The sequence below is a fragment of the Lonchura striata genome, chromosome 18, assembly GCF_046129695.1.
Source record: "Lonchura striata isolate bLonStr1 chromosome 18, bLonStr1.mat, whole genome shotgun sequence".
NCBI classification, from domain to species: Eukaryota; Metazoa; Chordata; class Aves; order Passeriformes; family Estrildidae; genus Lonchura; species Lonchura striata.
In genome coordinates this window covers 10,678,492-10,697,082 of record NC_134620.1, presented here as the reverse complement: position 1 = coordinate 10,697,082, position 18,591 = coordinate 10,678,492, and the positions used below count along the sequence as shown (strand labels likewise).

The 18,591-nt window shown below is 55.1% G+C and overlaps 1 protein-coding gene across 2 annotated transcripts in view; it reads left to right on the top strand.

The window, feature by feature from the left end:
- Window positions 1-18,591, top strand: part of SEZ6L (seizure related 6 homolog like) — a 39,161-nt gene that overhangs the window by 9,263 nt on the left and 11,307 nt on the right. For both annotated transcript variants that reach the window (XM_021544714.3, XM_021544713.3), the window contains exons 2-3: window positions 14,497-15,198; window positions 15,751-15,884. In XM_021544714.3, the coding sequence (XP_021400389.2) occupies window positions 14,497-15,198; window positions 15,751-15,884 (836 nt within the window). The remainder of the gene's footprint in view (window positions 1-14,496; window positions 15,199-15,750; window positions 15,885-18,591) is intronic.

Below are 18,591 nucleotides of genomic sequence, written 5' to 3'. Positions count from 1 at the left end.
GAAAGGCTCCTTTTCAGCTTTTGTTTGCAGCTCGCAGCGGAGCCGGTGGCTGCCAGCGGCGCGATGGCTGGCTTTGTTGTGGGAGATGACTGTGAAGGACACAGGCTGTGTTCCCATTTAGGAATGCGTTGAGGCTTTCTTGGAATTCATTAGGACAGGTAGGAAGGGAAGGGTGCAGCAAAACAAGAGTCCTTGCTGCTGCAGGCCGCTCCCCAGGGGAAGAGCTTTTCACTTTTCCCACTGCAAACAACATCTGAATTCCAACGTGGTTCCGTTCCTCCAGCGGGCTCACCTGCAGCACGGAATCATGGAATAGTTTGGGTTGGAGGGTTCATTAAAGATAATTTTTTTCCACCCTGTGTCCCCAGGCAGGGACACCTTCCACTATCCCAGGCTGCCCCAAGCCCTGTCCAACCGGGCCTTGGGCACTTCCAGGGATCCAGGGGCAGCCACAGCTTCTCTGGGCACCCTGTGCCAGGGCTTCTTTACCCTCACAGACAGGAATTCCTTCCCAAAATCCCACCCAGCCCTGCCCTCTGGCAGTGGGAAGCCATTCCCTGTGTCCTGTCCCTCCATCCCTTGTCCAAAGTCCCTCTCCAGCTCTCCTGGAGCTCCTTTAGGCACTGGAAGGGCTCTGAGCTCTCCCTGGAGCCTTCTCCTCTCCAGGTGAGCCCCCCCAGCTCCCCCAGCCTGGCTCCTTGGCAGAGGAACTCCAGCCTTGCATCCACAGGGGGATCCTGACCCATTGTCCCCATGAGGACATTGTCCCCCAAGGGCACAACCTGAATTAAGTCACACCATCATCATCTCCTTCAGTGGCTCAAGCTTCCATGGAGAGGGTGGGATTTTTCCACATTTCCACTCCACATGCACCAAGCTGGCCTCAGGAGCAAAGTCCTTCTTAAATTCTGCAGTGTTACCTCTCCAAATTTAAATTTAAATTGCATTTAAATCATTCTGCTCCAAACAAGAAGCCCGAGGATCCTGCCCAGAGTCACTCACCTCAAACAGGGGGTCAACTCTGAAAATTCCTTCCTCAGTCCCCCAGCACCATCCACAGATTTCTCTCGTGGAAAATCCCTGTTACAAGTTTATCTTGAGCTCCTGCTGCTCCCAGGAATTCAGCTGTTGTGTTCATCCTGAGCCAACAGCCCCAGCCTGGTCCTCCTGCCTCCATCCAGCTGCTGCTCCAGGCTCTGCTGCCCCTCGGGGCTCCTGCCCAGCACCTGGGGCAGGATGTGACTGTCCCTTCATGGGGATACCCGGGGTGGTGGTGGCACAGCCCAGGAACCCTTCAGCCTGATCCCTGAGTGCTCAACATTTGTGTGTCAAAAAGGCAGCGCTTAAACCCAGATTTATGTCTGGGATGTGCCTGTTTTAATCACACTACACTGCTATCAAAAGGACATTAAAAATTCCGATTACCCTCCAGGAACATAAACAGCGGCAGCAGTGACAAAGCCCTCGTCCCAGGCGGGTGACACTCGGGTTTGTGTAATTGGCCAGTTCATTACCTGCTGGGGAGAAGAGCCAGGTCCTTCCTCACCACATTTCCCCGTCACCAGGGTGGGTCAAAAATAACATCAGGAGGAAATCTGCCCAACCAGCAGCGACAGGAGACCCAAGAGCTGCCCACGAGGAAGTGCAATGCTCTGCAAAGTCCAGCTCCTCCCCAGAACACCCCCTGAGGCAGAGCTGGGGGTACAAACCACCCTCCAGGGGTGACTTTAAGGACTTTCTCCTAACTCAGCCCGGCTGTGCTTCAGGAACAACCAGCCCATCCCTTCCATGGGTTTCTGATTTTGATGTTTAGGGAATTTTTGGGGGTAGAGGAGGGTGACATTGCCTGGTGCCTTACAAGGGAGATGCTTTTCCATCAGCATCCTTGGAGCTGTTCCCAAGCTGAAGGCAGTGCCAACAACGCCCCATGGGCACAGGGGCAGGTGACACAGGAGGGACATTTCCTACAGAGCAGGTCCCATCTGCTGGCCAGCAAGTCCTCTTTGCTTGTTTATGATATCCTTTTAGCCTTCTCTTCCTCGGTTTTGGGGAATCCAAGGATTTTGTGGGCGCTGCACTGGGCACAGAGAGGGGTCTGGGTGTCCCACGGCCCCTCAGAACCATCAGCTGGGCACAGCAGCCCTCAGCAAAGTGTTGTCCTCTCTGGTCCCAGTGTTCCTGCACCCCCCACCACAGGCTGTCATTATCCTTTCTGATAGAACCCAGATCAATCAAACAGAAGAACAGAGCAGAGGTCAAGGAAGGCTGTTCCTTCCCCGGGGAACAAGGAGCTGCTTTCGTCAGAAGTGCCAGGGAGCCAGCTTAATTGTTCTAAATCTGAGAAATTACGAACGTGCCTGATAATTGTGTGTCCTCCTGTGCTGGAGAGGGAGGAGAGCTTTGCATGAGAGCATGGAGCAGCGGGGCTGAATCAGCTTTTAAAAAAGAAGAATGGTTTCCAGGGGTTGATGGTGCCACCCATACTGGACCGGGAGGAAACTCTGCCCTGTGCCTGCCCAGCTGGTGCTGTGTGGGAGTACACGGATGGGGAGGGAAGCAGTTGGATGAGGAGGGATGTAGTTGGATGAGAAGGGATGGAAATGGATGAGGAGGGATGCAGGAGGATGAGGAGGGATGCAGATGGATGAAGAGTGGCTGGAGCAGCAGACCCAGCGGGGCTGGGCACTGCACCCAGGACCAAAGTTGCTGCTCACCATGCAGGAGGCCCCTGCTCCTCTCCTGACATCCTGATGGCTAATGAAAATATATTTGCTATCTGTATTAATTAAAATAAAGTGCAGCAGCTCATCATGAAGCTCCATGGGAGAAGCTGTACATGGGTTATCATCATCCAGCACAGCATCGTGCAGCAATGGAATTAGTTCTGCCAGGCCATCTTTAAAACACAAATCACTGATGGCTGATAGAGCTGGCAATTAATTATATAAAAACCAGAGTCACTGGGAATGAGGTGAGGGCTGAGCAGCACCAGCAGCAGCCCAGGGGTGGGCTCAGGGTGGGCTGGGTGGTCTCAGGGTCTGGGACACGGAGAGGGGTGAAGCCTGTGCCAGCCCCAAAGTGCTGCTCTGCCTCCCAGAACGACTCTGGCTTTAGTGAGAAAAATTTTAAATGGTTAAAAATTGAATTTCAGCCATATCTTGTCTGAAAAGGGGTTTGTTTCTGAAGGAGTGAGCCAGTGCAGGGGCACATTGAGGGCTGGAAATGGGGATGTGCTGGGGGTTGCAGTTCCCATTTGGAGCTGCTGGCAGGATGTGCCAGTGGAGCTCCTCTGCTGCCACTCCCCAATCTGCCCTGACCTGAAAAGGATCCAGCATGCAGGATATTGAAATGCGTAAGAAACGCAGGATATTGCTTTTTTAGAAGGAAAAACCAAGGAATTGAGTGGGGTAACAACCTGCACCAGGGATGGATGGGGCTTGGTGTGTGTGCAAGGTGTCCCTGCCCACGGCACGGGCAGGACCTGGGTGGATTTAGGATCCATCCAACCCAAACCACCCCAGATTCTGTTCTCTGCTGACATCTGGCACCACTCCAGGCTGTGGAGGAGCATTTGGGAGCTCAGTGTGCCCCATCTCTCAGCCATCCCAGCTGTGCCAGGGCCCGTGGGGTTGGCAGCAGGAATGGGAAGGGGAACGGGGAGCGCTGGGCTGTGCCCCAGCTCCTGCCAGCCTCGGTGCCCAGCCCTGATCGATGGAGCCCAATAACTGCAATCACCACAGCCATCAGTAACCCTCCCTGGCCCTGCCTCCCCCATTGCCAGCAGCAGGGCCCTTCCCGAGCTGTCAGGAGTCATTAGGCACCGGAGCTGCATCCTTCCCGAGCAGGCAGCAGGGTCTTTTCAAGGGCACCAGGCAGCACCAGCTCCTGCACGGCTCCTACGCGGCCAAAAAAAGGGAAAACCACGAAAGGGAACTGGGAAATCGCTTTGCTGATAAAGCAGCAGGAGGGATTGCATAAAAAAAAGGGATTCTTGCAGCAATTCCACAAAAAAAGGTTGATTTGTCAGAGTTCACCCCAAAATATCACCAAGCAGACCACAAACTAAGTTGCTTAAGGCTGAGATCACAGAAAGTGGATGGGCTGTCACGCCAGCAGAGCAGGTTGTAGCCTCACCCCTGATCCTTCAGGAGCTGGCCCAGAGTATGTGACATTCCCATTCTCTGGAGAAGCACAGGGAGAAAGAGAAAACAACCTTAATCTCTGCTCCTTTGTTTTCCCCATGTGGGATGTGGTGTGGAGATTGTTTACCTGCAGTGATTGCTGGGTTGGGTTCTGGTGAAGGTTGTTTGGGGTCAGTGACCAGTGGATCCAGCTGTGGCTTGGGTTCTCAGCACAGTCATGAGTTTGAGTGAGTTAGCTGAGTAAGAAGTAAGCATGTAGAATAGGATAGTATCTCTTTAAATAGTATATTAATGTAATACAGTATAGTTTTAATAAAGCTGTCCTTCAGCCTCCTGATCTGGAGCCAGACATAACAATTTTCTTCCTGTTGGGGGCCACCTTTTTTTACAATACAGAGGGAACATGAAAACACACATTTTGGGGTTGAAAATCTTCCAAAACACCTAAAAAAGGTAGTAAAAAAGGTAGTAATAGGAAAGGGAATGACTGATATGGCACCATCAGTAGTGAGCAAATTTGAAATCTGAAGGGAGGAAATGCACAGACAATCATTGCCTGGAATGAAGGTTCCCCCTGCAAGCTGGGACACACTAATCCCAGTGCCTGTCCTGACTCCACTTGGTCACCAGGAGGGAGAAATGGGCTCAGCTGGGAGGTGCAGGGGACTGAGGCACAGCCTGGGGAATCCCCAAATTGCTCCATTCCCTCATCCTGAGCAGCTCCAGCTCAGCTGCCTCTGTGTGATGCCAGCAGCTGCATCCTTTGGTGGGAGCATGCCGGAGGAGTCCATGGGGAGAGCAGAAAACTCTGTGTGTGCCCTGTGCCAGGTGTCACCTGTGCCACCCTCATTGCTCTGAGGCACCTCTCCACCTTGGCAAGGTGGCCAGGACCTGATGGGCTTCAAATCCTGACTTGAGATGCCTCAGGGCAGCTTTTATGACACTCAAAAAAAGAAATAAAAATCTTTGGGGGTCTTCCTGGACAAACCCACAGAGGAGAGCAGCCACGAGGCCACGGGGGACAAGTGACACCCCCGAGGTGCTGCCAGTCCCTGCTCCTCTCTCAGCAGTCTGGGCTGGAGCCACGCTGATTCCTGCTCCATCCTGTGAAAGAAATAGAAAGAGCTGCCAAAGAGATTTAGCAGAGGCAGCTCAGCTCTCCCCCAGCTGCTGCAGGGGCAGCTCAGGCAGAGCTGAATCCTGCGGTGCCCCAGCCAGGGAGAGTCGGGCTGTGATGCTGCTCTGCTCACCTGCACCTCAAATGTCACATTGTCACCTCCTATTTCCAGTGCTGGAGTGGAAATCCAATCAAACCCAATAGAGGAGGCTGGGAGTAGCCACATATTCCATGAATGTGACTGCCTGGGAGTGAGAATCTTTTGTGGCCAGACACAGGAACAGCCAGCGATTGTAACCAGGCTAAACTTTGTCTCTGCAGATGTTTCAGGGCTGTGTATCCAGAAAGAGTTCCCCAGCATCCCCAGGAGCAGGGAGTTTGGCTGAACCTACTCCTGCATCCTTTCCAGAGCTCCTGCATCCCTCCTGGGTCGCCTGCATCACCGCAGAGGCAGTGCCAGGGCACAGCACCCCTGCCAAGCCCTTGGCTCAGGCATTGGGAGGAGCTGGCAGGGCAGGGGACACAGCTGGGCACAGGCAGCCAGGCAGGACCCCCAGGAGCCCCCAGGATCTCCCTTGGCGTGGCAGCAGGAGCTGCTCTCACAGGGCTGACCTGCTCCCAAAGAGTTAATCCCAGCACTCGCTCCTCCAGATCTGCTCCGCTGCATCTTAACAGTGATGGGAGATTAATTATTTTAGCTGCAGAGAGCTGACTAGAACGGGGTTTTGTAGCTAAATATACTCTCTCTTTAGGAACCCATTTAATTTTATGCCCTGATGTAGACGGCTGGGCTGGATGATTGGCGAAGAAAGAAGGAGCTTCTCTTCCCCCTCTTCAATTTTTTAGCCTGAAAAGCTGCCAAAACACTCGATTTCCTCTCCCCAGGTGGGCCCCGAGGAGTGAACACTCCAGCTGGGGAGCCCAGGAGAGGCACAGGAGGAATCTTGTTCTGCTTTTTCATTCCTCTGGCTGCCCCATCCCTGGAAGTGTCTCAGGCCAGGCTGGACAGGGCTTGGAGCAACCTGGGACACTGGAAGGTGTTCCTGCAGATGGGACTGGATGATCTTTAAAGTTCTTTCCCAATGAACTTCCCAAAAAATTAATTCCCCTTTGAACCCAGCCTGCTAATTCCTTTCAGCCAAGTCTGTCTGCCTGCCACAAGGCACAAATGTGCCTTTCTGACACTTGGTACCATAAAACCCTGTGATAAACTCAAATTATCACCTGCATCAAAGTTCCTCTCTTTCTAATGGCTTTGCTCGCCTGCTCCCTGCTCCTTACCAGTCAGGAATATCAGGATAATTCCTGCCCCCAGGAGCTGGGATCCAGCCAGCACTGGACAGGCTGTATCACTTCCACACTGCAAATCTCCTGAATCCTCCATAACTGCAGGAGCCTCCTCAATTCCTCTTCCTCCTCAGCTGCCGCTGCTCCTCCCACATTCCTCCGGGAAGGAGCTGGGCAATTCCCACCAGAGCTGGGCTCATCCCTGGGGATTTGGGCCATGCTGGGGGTATGCTGCAGTGAAGGGTGCCAGGGCTGGGGGCACACAGTCTGTGGAGCCAGGGCACCACGGGCAGGTCCCCCAAACCCTCAGGTGCCATGCAGAGCTGGCATGGCCAGAACAGACGCCCGGGAGTCAAAGTCTCATTGATTCCAGTGGAGAGGAAAATCCATTTTCCTCCTAGCTCGGAGAAGTGTGTAATTTCCAGGCATCTGTCAGGGCTGCGTGGATCGTTAGAGCAGCTACAGCTCCTCGGGAGCAGCGGGAGAGGGAGCAGAGCTTTGTGAGTTTAATTCTCGCATTCTTTGTGGTGTCCTTGCTCCCGAGCCCAGCGCGCCAGGCACGGGCAGCGGGGATTCTCCAGTCAGGCACAGAGAGGGTGGATTTGTCACTGCAGCAGGTTTCCAGGAGGGGTTTGCTGTTGGAATATTGCCCCCAGCTGCAGCAGTCCCCATGTGGAGCCCAAACCCTCTGCTCCTACCTGGACCAGGAACCTTCTCACCCATGGCCAGACCAGGGGGATTTCCGCTTGTCTCATCCCAGGGCTGGGACCAAGTGTGGGTGTCATGTGTCCCCTGGACCATGTCCCAGCTCTGTGTCCCCTGCCAGCACAGCAGGTCCCTGATCCCCTCAGCTCCTTCAGGAGCTGGTGAAAAGCCTCCCTTCCATCCCTAGCCAAGCTGGATGGGACTTGGAGCAACTCAGTTTAGCGCTTGGCATCCGTGCCATGGCACAGGGGGTGGATGAGGTGATGTTTGAGGTCTCTTCCAGCTCAGAATTCCAGGATTCAGTGATTCCATGATTGTCTCCTCTCTGCCTTCCCTAGCAGAGATGGGTTGGCTGCTGGGAGGGGGAGCAGGGTGGGCAGCAGGAGCAGAGCCTGGTCCTTCCCGGCCAGGGCTCCTCGGGCTGGGCACCGCTGCCAACATCCTCACCCAGTAATGAGGGGTTTCCATGGCAACCTTATTTGAGCATCTCGAGTGACACAGATGTAAATTTTAAAATGAAATATTCAGACCACAGCCCTATGAGCATAAATAAACCCCTGCACATGGGCAATTTAGCAGCATTTTAAAGTGGATCCGAAACTCCCTAGGGCCAGCGGAGTCTCTGTGGCTTTGGAAAATTCACGGGAATGGAATGAAAAGCGTCCTGACCTCTTTCTGCCCCAGGAAATCCCAGCTGCATCCCAGCCTGAGTCCAGAGCAGCAGCATCAAATCAGCAAGGTGTTGGTCACCCCTGCCCTGCAGAGGCACAAAGGGACAGCCCAGGAGGGACAGCCAGGTGTCCCCTGGAATGGGAGAAAAGCAGCTCCAAACTTTCTTGGCCTCTGCTGCACTGTCTCCCTGAGCAAAACCTGGGCATCTCTTTTTCTTCTGGATTATCTCCCATTAATTACTCCATGGAACAATCCAGGGTTTCCCATTGGGATCTGGAGGCCCCCAGCATTTCCAGGCTGGGACAGGCACCCCTCCTTCATCCTGGAGAGGAGAGCAACTGTCTGTGTTCTCCTGCAGCAACAGGAATGTTGGGAATGCCGGGCTGCAATCCGTGCACATCCCTCCAGTCCCAGTCTCACCTCGGCCGGGAGAGCAGCTCCGAAATTCAGCCCCGGCTCCGGCTGCGCTTCCCGGAGCTCCCACGGGCGTGACTCACCCAGATCGGATTGCCACGGGTTTATTTGCTCAGAGGGGGAGCCGACAGGATGCTCTTGAGGAAAATGTTTTTTGGGTTTTTTTTGGTTGTTTTTTTTTTTCTTTCCTGTTGGAAAAACTCGATCTGCTGAAAGCGTAACTGCAGGAAAAGCTGGGATTCGCATCTCCTGCGTGCAGGCAGAGGCTGCATCCGCCTGCGGGGACATTTGGGGAATGAAAGATTGTTTCAATTAAGGTTTTTCTGCTCTTCGAGATTCAAGGCCAAAAGCTTTTAAAATCTGAAACCAAACCAATCACAGCCAAGTGTTTTCATGGACACAACCTGCTTTTTCTCAGATGCCCTTTCCCACCCAAACCCTCTGTTTTCCTGCCTGAAGATGAAATGTGTGTTGCACTTGCATGGGAAGAGGTGGGAGGGCAGAAGGTGCCCGGGGTGCCCCTTCCCTCCCCCCAGCCCCCTGGTGATGAAGGATTGCACCAGGACATGGCCTCAACCTCCCTGCATTATCCAGGATCTGGATGAACTCCCCAGCACAGAGGTGCACAGCAGCTCCTGCCAACCCTCCTGCATCAACCATGTGGGAACGGGGAACTCCAGGGGCTCAGCCTGTGGGCAGAGGGTGCTGAGCAGTGCAGGATAAATCCCAGCTCCCCACGAGGGCTTGGATATGATGCCAGCAGCATCTCTGGGCAGGATCAGCCCAGCCCAGCACCCCTGAATGCGCCTGAGCCTGTCACACAGGCAGAGCTGAACACCACCACCACGAATAGTGCCTGGATCAGCTTTATTCATTTCTGCTACAATCAGATCCTAAACCCTTCTGGACAGTGATTCCTGAGCTGCAGCAATCCTGCTGCCCTCCCTGGAGCGAGTGCTCCCGGCGATACCATCGGCATTAGTAATGGGAGCTGTGATAGGGCTACTCCCGCCTTGGCTCTTTCAGGAGCACAGCAGCGAAACGAGGCCTGTGTGATTATTCCAGCATCCTTTTATCAGGCATTTGCAGCTCTCTAATTCCTCTAAACCCCTCTGGCTGAGGTATTTTGGCAATCAGGTTCTGGTGCCAGTCACCTCTGGAGCAGCAGCTGCGTGCTGGCCATGGCTGCCCATGGGCCTGGATGGGGGTCCTGGGGATCCTCTCACATGGGGATGAAGCTTTGGGGCTGGGGAGGAGGATTTTGGGGACCCTCTTGCATAGGGATGAAGCTTTGGGGCTGGGGAGGAGGATTTTGGTGCCTCTGTGCCATTGCTGCTTGGGTGGGCGGGTGTTGGTGCCCTGCCAACACCCAGCACCGTGTCTGGGTGAGAGGAGATGCTCTGGTGTGGGAATCCAGAGCTTCCCTCTGGCTGCCCTGGCAGGTCTGGGACCCTGGCAGGGGTCAGGAACCCCCCTGGACAGAGCCCCCAGAGACACTGGCTGTGATCTCTGGCCATGGAAAAGAGTTTTAAATCTTACAGGATGAATTACAAGCTCTGAGTGTTTGATAGAAGTAATAATTAAGTGTGGCACGGGTGCAAAAGTAAAATTTTAGGATTCTAGATGAGGGGTTCAAAGGGGACAAGATGGAGGAAATTGGGTGTGCCTTGTCCTTTTTCTCCTTCTTCATGCCCTCCATGTCTCACTGTGGTGTTGGCATTTTTCTGTTGGTTCAGGCTGGGGACACACTGTCCAACGTAGGTGACAGATATTGGCACGTTATTGTAAATGCAGCCCAGGGAGTTTCTGGTATTTAATGTTTGTCACATCCCACTGAGGGCAGAGCCCCACACGCTGCCCTGCAGGACAGAGCTGGGCAGGGCAGCAGAACATGTGAGAGATAAACAGAATAAACAACCTGGAAACCAGCACAGACCAATGATGGCTTCTGCTTTGGCAGCGGGGCAGAAAGACAGAGACTTTCTACAATCTGGAATCATCAATAGCACAGATTCCAACACTCTGGGAGCTGCCACCCCTCCTGTTCTGCTGCCTCCCCAGCCCTGGGATGGGGCTGTGCAGCTCCCACACGCAGCCCAGGCTCGGCACCGGCGCTTCCGCCGTGGCTAAGTATAAACTGTGGGGGCTGAGGCTGGTTGGAGACATCCTCCCTGGCGTGCAGCTTCCTGCAGTGTTTGCACACACCCAGGCACGGCTCGGAATAGTCCTGGAGAGGAGCTGTCCTGCTGTGTTAAGGTCACTTTGTGCTCCAAACTGTCCCGGCCCTGCCTGGCCCAGCCTGCAGAGCACAGAGCCCCCCGTGCCACACTCGGGGGTAGCAAAGGTTGCAGGGCCACCACGGAGGTTTCCATGGATTCAGGGAAGGTTTTCCAGTGCCAAAGTATCCTCAGAGAGGTCCTGATCGAGGTACAAGATAAACCCCTTGTGCATCTCAATAGGGTTTATTTCCTCCAGGGTAGATCAAGGTCAGACGTGGCCATTTCTCTCCCAGCAGCTCCGGACTCATCACCTGTGCAGAGCAGGATGGGTTTTGGCAGCTGGGGAGGGTCCTGTGTGGCCATGATCACCCCATGGGCCTTGGAGGTGGTGGAAGGGCTGTTGGGACTCAGATCAGTGTGGAAAGGATCCCACTGAATCCCACCCTGGCCCTGCAAACATGGAAACAAACCCACTGCAGCCCTTCCTCAGGGATGGGGATACTCAGCTCTGCTTCCTCCAGGCAGGAATGGGTGGGCAGGGGGCTGTGGGGCTGTGGGGGCTGTGGGGACTGTGGGGGATGTGGGGGATGTGGGGGGATGTAGGGGCTGTGGGGACTGTGGCGCTGTGGGGGATGTGGGAGCTGTGGGGGTTTTGGGGGATGTCGGGGCTGTAGGGGATGTGGGGTCTTTGGGGGATGCCGGGTTTTTGGGGGATGTAGGGGCTGTGGGGGATGTAGGGTCTGTGGGGTTTTTGGGGGATGTAGGGGATGTGGGGGATGTAGGGGATGTGGGGTTTTTGGGGGATGTAGAGGCTGTGGGGCTGTAGGGGATGTGGTGTCTTTGGGGTCTGTGGGGTTTTTGGGGGATGTAGAGGCTGTGGGGCTGTAGGGGTTGTGGTGTCTTTGGGGTCCGTGGGGGTTTTGGGGGCTGTGGGGATGTGGGGCAGCACCGAGGTCCATGGGGAGGGAGCAGGGCCCGGCAGCCCAGGGAGCTGCTGGAGCACAGCTCAGGACCGGGGGTGGCGATCAATCAGGAGCTGAGATGGACGATCAATTCCCTTTCTGATAATGCGGAATAAGCCCTTATCGATCCCGGATGCCCTGTGCCTGCCCCTCCCCGGCTCCAGCCCGGCTCTGCTCCGCCCTCTCCACCTCCCTGGAACGCGTTTGCCCTGTACAAACTGCGGCGTGTTTAGTGTCTCATTAAGGAGTCGCTTTACAGAGTGTTTTATTTCATGCTTTGTTAGGGACAGAATCGAGTAAATGCATCCTGGCGAAGGATCTAATAAGGAATTAGACAGCTTTCCAAAAGCATAACATATGGTTTAAAGGCACAATCCATTAAGAATTAGTGTTCACATGACAAATAACCCCGGGATCCAGGGTTGGTGTTTTTGGGAATGTGTTGGCTTTAAGGATTCGGGATCCTTGACTGTCATGCTGTGAGCCAGTGTCCCAGAATGTCCCAGATTGTCCCATTGTGTCCTACCAACCAGCGAGCCTCCTCCTTCCTAGGGCTGTGCTTCTTCCCCTCTGTCTGAGAGCCCCATCTTCTCCCACCATGGACAAAACCTTTTTCTGCAGAGCCCTAGAACTGTCACCTGGGCCGTGGGAGAGCAGCCACCAACTGCTCCTCCCAGGCTTGGGGTGGGAGAGGAAGAGAAGAGCCCTGGAGAGCCCTACAAAACTTCTCAGGGAATGAGATCTGCCACTGGCATGGCCCTGGGGACATTCCCCACCATCAGCCCATGGCAGGGTGCACACAGAGGCCGAGATCAGCCCAGGGTGGGATGGAGAGGGAAGCAGAGGCACCTAGAACAAGCAGAGGGTGTGGAAGCTCCTGGTCTGCCCCCCCAGAAGTGTGGGGACACTGAGGCACTGACAGGAGATCATTCAGAGCTGACACAAGCTGATGGTTGCAGATGATGTGTGTGAAATGTCTCCTGATGCGCTCAGGGAATCGGTGATGGATTTGCTGAGCCACTTGCTAATGAAGGAATTAATGCTTTAACTTGTGGCAAACAGCAGGAGAGGCCAGGAAGCCCTCGGGGCCGGGCCAGGTTTGCTGGTGGCTGCAGCAGGGTGGTGGCACAGGGTGAAGTGGCTTGGGGCAGGCACAGCTCTGTCCCAGGGGCAAAGGACCAGCCCAGGCACCAGCAGAGTGTCCAAGGACTCTCCTGCACCGAGGAGCAGCACAGGGACTGCCAGAGTTTTGGCAGCTCCATCCTTCAGGCTAATTCACCAGCTTTTTGCCTTTCCCTGTTGTGTTCCTTATCTTTGATTCTTGCCAGAAACTGATTCTATTTTCCAGAAGAAGGAGCAAAGTCAGTTTTCAGCGCTGCTCAGTCCCTCTGCACAGGCTGCTTGTGCCCTCCCTCGGGCCCCCCGGGCAGTGTCACCCACAGTGTCCCTGTGTTTCAGGATTCACATGCAACAGCTTCGTTTTTTCTCCCCCTTTTCATTCCAGTCCTACCTTAATTAGCAGAATTTGAAACAAAAAACACAAGTTAAACACAACAAGAGTTGTGCGTTTGTTTAAAGCACCTGCACTACCGAGCTGAGCCAAGGTTTACCTGGAGCCTGCTGGGGAAGGAAACCCTGAGTGCTGCTCCAGCCCCATCCCATGGAAAGCTGCTGCTGTGGTGGCCACACGTCCTGGCTGCCACCACGGGCACGACACAGCAGCTCCAGCTGCTTTTGGGCTCAGTCATGTTGGAGCTCAAAATGTCCCTCAGACATTTTTGGAGGTTCCAGGCCCTGGTCAGAAGCATTTGAGACCCTGGCAGGCAGCTGGAAATAGCTGTGATTTTCAGTTTGAGCCATGGAATGGTTTACCAACTTTGAGTTTAGATATTACAGTAGAAGTAGTTACAAAGTAGAGGGGAGAATTTTTTAGTATTGTACAGGGGGGTTTTAGTACCTGTACAGGGGGTTTTTACTTTGTACATGGGGGTCAGAAGTTTTAAGATGGAGGAATGGGGTCAGTCCTGTTCCTCCTCTTTCTTCTTCCTCACCTCCATGTTCTTGGTGATGTTGGCACTCACGGATTGGTTTAGAGTAGAAAAGCATCTTTTAACATAGGTAGTAGGTATTGGGGGAAAACTGTAACCATGTAATACGTAATGTGCCATATAAAAGACAGCAGCAGCCCTGGCGGGGAGAGAAGAAGCAGTCGGGGTCAGAGAGGATGTCAGGGTGTGTGTGTGCCTCTGCCTGAGCTGTGAGCAAACCACAGCAGCCCCAGAAGAAAATCTTTTAGATAACTTGCAATAAACTGCCTTGAGACCGGACAACAAGAGGCTACAGAGTTTTTCTCTGGAAGCACGGCTTGGAGGAGAGACTTTTCCACCACACGGAGCCCCTGAACCAGGCTGGGGCTCCGACAAGTCAGGCCAGCAGTGGGGCTGGGGGATTGCAGACACCCTGTGCCCACAGAGGGACAGAGACCCTGCGTTCCGCTGGCTCCAGGGGACACGAGGAGGCTGGAATTATGGTCTTTAAGTGCTGTGCATTAAGTGCTTTCCCTGGCAACTGCTGTTTCCATGGAAAGTGTCGACTCTCGGAGCTCTTTGCGGCATCTCCCAGAGCTCACGGGGAATCCCAGCCCATGGATCACAGCCCGGTCACCCCACAGTGGGGGATAAATCTGTATTTATTCAATTACCCCCTGGCCAGAGTGGTGCTGGTGGCTTTGGTCACTGGCTCTTTCCTGCCCATCCCTGTTCCCGACAAATGCTGGGTTGGGTTTGCCCAGCACGGCGGTGCTGAGGGGGCTGTGCTGAGGCGGGTGTGTTGTGCTGTGGGGGCCGGTTGTTCCTTCTTTGGGAAGTGGTGGGTGTTCCCACAGCTTCCCAGGGGGCTGATTTCACACCAGCAGCACACGACATACCTAATTTCACACCCAGCTTTGCCTAAATCCTTCTTTTCCCTGTTTCTTGCAGACGGCGGATCGGGGGCAGCGCTGGTGCCGGCCAGCCCGGACCCACTGGCTGTGGATGAATCCCTGGAGAAGATGGGTGGCGGAGCTGCAGAGTTTGGGCACGGCACGGGTTTGACTGCTGGAGCTGAGGATTTTGGGCATGCTGTGGGTTCAGACCCTGGAGCTGGGGAGCTGGGGCAGGGCACTGCCCTCAACCTCCTGCCGGCCCCGGAGGACACCACGCCGCTCCTGCCTATGGCCACCGCTGCCCCCAGACCTGATGCCAAACAAACTTCCCCTGTCAAGAAAAAGCCACTGACTCCAAAGCAAGTCAACACGGGAAGGAAGCACCCAAGGCTGAAGCCCACCCCGGCAGGACCCCCTGGGACTGCCTCCCCACCCAGCCCACGGAGCTCCAGGCTCCCCACGGCCACCCCAGGGCCAGCAGAGGACATGGAGCAGAGCGCCCCAGAGCTGCCCTGGCTGGAGCAGGCCACCACCAGCCACCCCACGCTGCAGATCTCCCCTTCCACCCTGCCCCCAGCCCTCCCCCAGCCCGTCCCTGGCAGCACGGGGGATGCTGGAGAGGCTCCGACTGCGGCTCCCGTTATCCCAACACACGGCACGGAGAGGGACGTGCACGGCTCCGCGCTGGAGGAGAGCCAGGAAACCACCACGTCCACCATCATCACCACCACCGTCACCACCACCGAGCCCACCCCGGGTGAGCTGGGCTGGGCACGGGGCTGTGGCACTGCTGGGGAGCACAGCCCCCCCAAAATCAGCCCACCACCCTAAAATCTTCTGCTCTTCATGGACTTTGTGGTTGGCTGGGAGAACTGGGAGAAGGCTCCAGGAAGAGCTTAGAGCTCCTTCCAGTTCCTAAAGGGGCTTCAAGAGAGGGAATTTAGATGAGGGCATGGAGTGTCAGGAAAGGAGGAATGGCTTCCCACTGCCAGAGGGCAGGATTAGATGGGATATTGGGAAGAAATTCTTCCCTGTAAGGGTGGGGAGGCCCTGGCAGAGGTTGCCAAGAGAAGCTCTGACTGTCCCTGGATCCCTGGAAGTATCCAAGGCCAGGCTGGATGGACCTTAGAGCAACCTGGCCTAGTGGAAGGTGTCCCTGCCCATGGCAGGGCTTGGGCTGTAGTGTCCCTTCCAACCCAAACCACTCTGGGATTCTGTGGGATCACCAGTGGGGCAGGGACTGCAGTGCTGGGTTTTGGGCTGTGGGAGTGATGTGTCCTCGGTGTGACCCCGCTGTGTGTCCCCTCAGTGCTCTGCAGCATGAGCTTCCACGACCCTGAGGGCTACATCGACTCCACGGATTACCCCCCTCTGCCCCTGCACGGGTACCTGCAGTGCACCTACAACGTCACTGTCTACACCGGCTACGGCGTCGAGCTCCAGGTGAGCCCTGCCTTGGGGTGTCCCCACAGCCAGACCCACTGCTCACTGCAGCACACGATGCCAAGCCTTGGGCACAGCACCTTCACTTGATAAAATAGCCCTTTCCAAGGAAAAAATAGATTTTTTTTTTTTCCTGAGGCTTTGTAATAAATGAACTCTATGAGGGAGCTGGAACATCCTGAATGTCAGCGATGATCAAACTCCTTAAATGTCACACAATTAATTTAACCAAGAGGCACTGGCAGAAGGTTGTTAAAAAGGCATTTGGTGGGATGGGGGCAGCAGCTCCCTGCCCTCTGCACCCCCCATTGGCTGGGAATGTTTTGGGAGGCTCTGAGGGTGCAGAAAGCCCAGGAGGGCAGCCCAGGTTCCTTCTCTGGCCGCTGCAGGTGCCCAGCAAATGCCCACCTGTCAGAGCAGGGGGTCCCACCCAAGCTGATGTGCACCATTGCACCACCAGCTCCCCCCAAAAATGAGCATCCCTCAGCCCGGTGAGGCTGCAAGCAGGGCAGGGAGCTCTGCACATTCCAAACCCTCTCCAGATGAAACCAGCCCAGGGTCTCCATGCTGCCTGCAATCCTTTCTTCTTGTGTTTTCTCCAGGTCACCATTTGCACCCAATTGAAATCCCTTTGCTTTGAATTTGTGTGATTAAAAGTGTGCATTAAAAGGAGCTGGAGTTCCAGCGGGGTTGTCCCTGCTGTCCCTTGGTGGGCACAGGAAGGGGCTGGCCCCCAGGCCACGATGCCACCGTGGCTGCCAGCCCTGGTGGGGAGATTCCCTGGGAGCAACAGTGGTGCAGATTGAGCACAGGAGAGTCTGAGCAGCTCAGCCACTTCTCCATGGCAGTGGAAAAGTAACTGGACACAGCAGCTGTCTCCTCAGATTCACAGGGTGCTAAAGGCAGGCTGCTCTGCTGGAAATTCGCCTCTGTCCATAATCCATCAGGTGACACCGCTCCTGACCTCACTCCGTTGCGAGCTGAGGTTTTAATGGAGCATAAAATTGGCCTCTCCACCCCCCCAAGCTTTGCATTTTGCTTTGCTGATGCTTTGGAGCGTTGCAGACAAATTAAATCACAACAGCAGGTCGGTGCTGGTGGAGCATGGCCTCATCTGCAGCTGGCAGTGCCCTGTGCTGCAGCACTGCGGGCTCGGGGCTCCGAGGTGAATTCCAAAGGGAAGGCACTGGATTATCCAGGGTGTGGGGTCCCAGAGAGGGGTTTGGATTTGATTCCCAGCTCCTGCAGAGGGGAGGTGCTGCCTCGTACCCTGGGGATCTCATTAAAGGCATCTGCAGGAGCAAAGAGAAGCCCCTGGGACAGGACCTGCAGGGGCTGTGGGACAGCCTGGTGGTGGCAGGAATGCCTGTGATGTTCCAGCTCTGCCCAAAAACTGCTCCTGCAGGCACTGGGAGCCACGCAGGAGGACACAGGGACACTTCACTCCCTTTGGAGCTCGACCCTCATTCACTGTGGGGAAATCTGCCAAATCTGCACAAAGCCTGGATGTCAGGCATGGTCCTGGGAAAGGCTGGGAGCTGCCCTGGGCTGTGTGAGAGCTCGGGGTCCCTGCTCAGCTCACTGCCCCTCCCTGCACCGCTCTCAGCATTCCAGGGAGAGCTGTGGCCCTGCCTGTGCCATGGCAGCCAGCTCTCCGAATGCTTCGTGAAATTATATTTATTTTTAAAATTCTTGAATCTTCTTGGCAGGAAATCGAATTTCCCTAAAGAGGTTTTTCCAGTGGGTGAGCGAGGCTGGCAGGCTGACTCGAGGATCCCTCCTGCCTTCCTTCCCAAGGCTCTGGAGGAGCTGCTGTGGGTGCAGGCTGTGACTGAAGTCAGAGCCCGTGCTCCCAGCCCCTGGCAGGAGCTCGCACATATGGTCCCTCTCGCAGGGCTGACGCTCCCTGGCACGGGGCCACGGCAGCGTCTGCACTCCCTGCTTCCTCCAGGCTCCTCTGGGAATGCCAGCCTGATGCTGGCACAGGGAATGGCACTTGTGGTGACACCCTGCTCCCCTGGCTCCGCCGAGGGGAGGCTGACGGTGGAACCGAGTGTGTGTGTGTGTGTCCCATGACACCCAGCACTGATCCCCAGCTTGCTCCCTTCTGCAGAGCTCTGCCTGCTCCAGCTGCTCCCCTAAATCCCCTTCCCAATTTCCCAGGGTGGTTTGGCTCTGTGTCATGTGCGTGGTGCCACCAGCACTGGAGGGAGCCAGCTGGGGAACAGGTTTGGCTTCAAGCGATTGCAGCACAAAATCTGTTAGAAACACCTTGGAAAAATCTTTGCAGGGATCCAGATCCAGCTGGAGAAGCAAAGCTCTGTCCCAGTAGGAGCTTGGGGAAATTGTTGGTGTTTATGGAGCCCACTTGGATCCCTGGACTCCAAATAATTCACCCAAATAACACTTAATTCATCCCATTTGTTAATCAGATCTGTGCCATCCCACCAGACACAGTGTGTGCTGGCCATGCTGGGGGGACACTTTTTGGGACAATATCTGGAAAAGGAGAAATTACCCAGAGCACACAGTGTGTGCTGGCCGTGCTGGGGAGACACGTTCTGGGACAATATCTGGAAAAGGAGAAATGACCCAGAGCACACTGGGGGTCAGAGTTGCATGTGGCCCATGCTCCAGAAAATGCTTTTCCCTGCCAGGACCCAGCTGGAAAAATAAGGCAAAATCAGCTTCTTTGGACTGAAACATG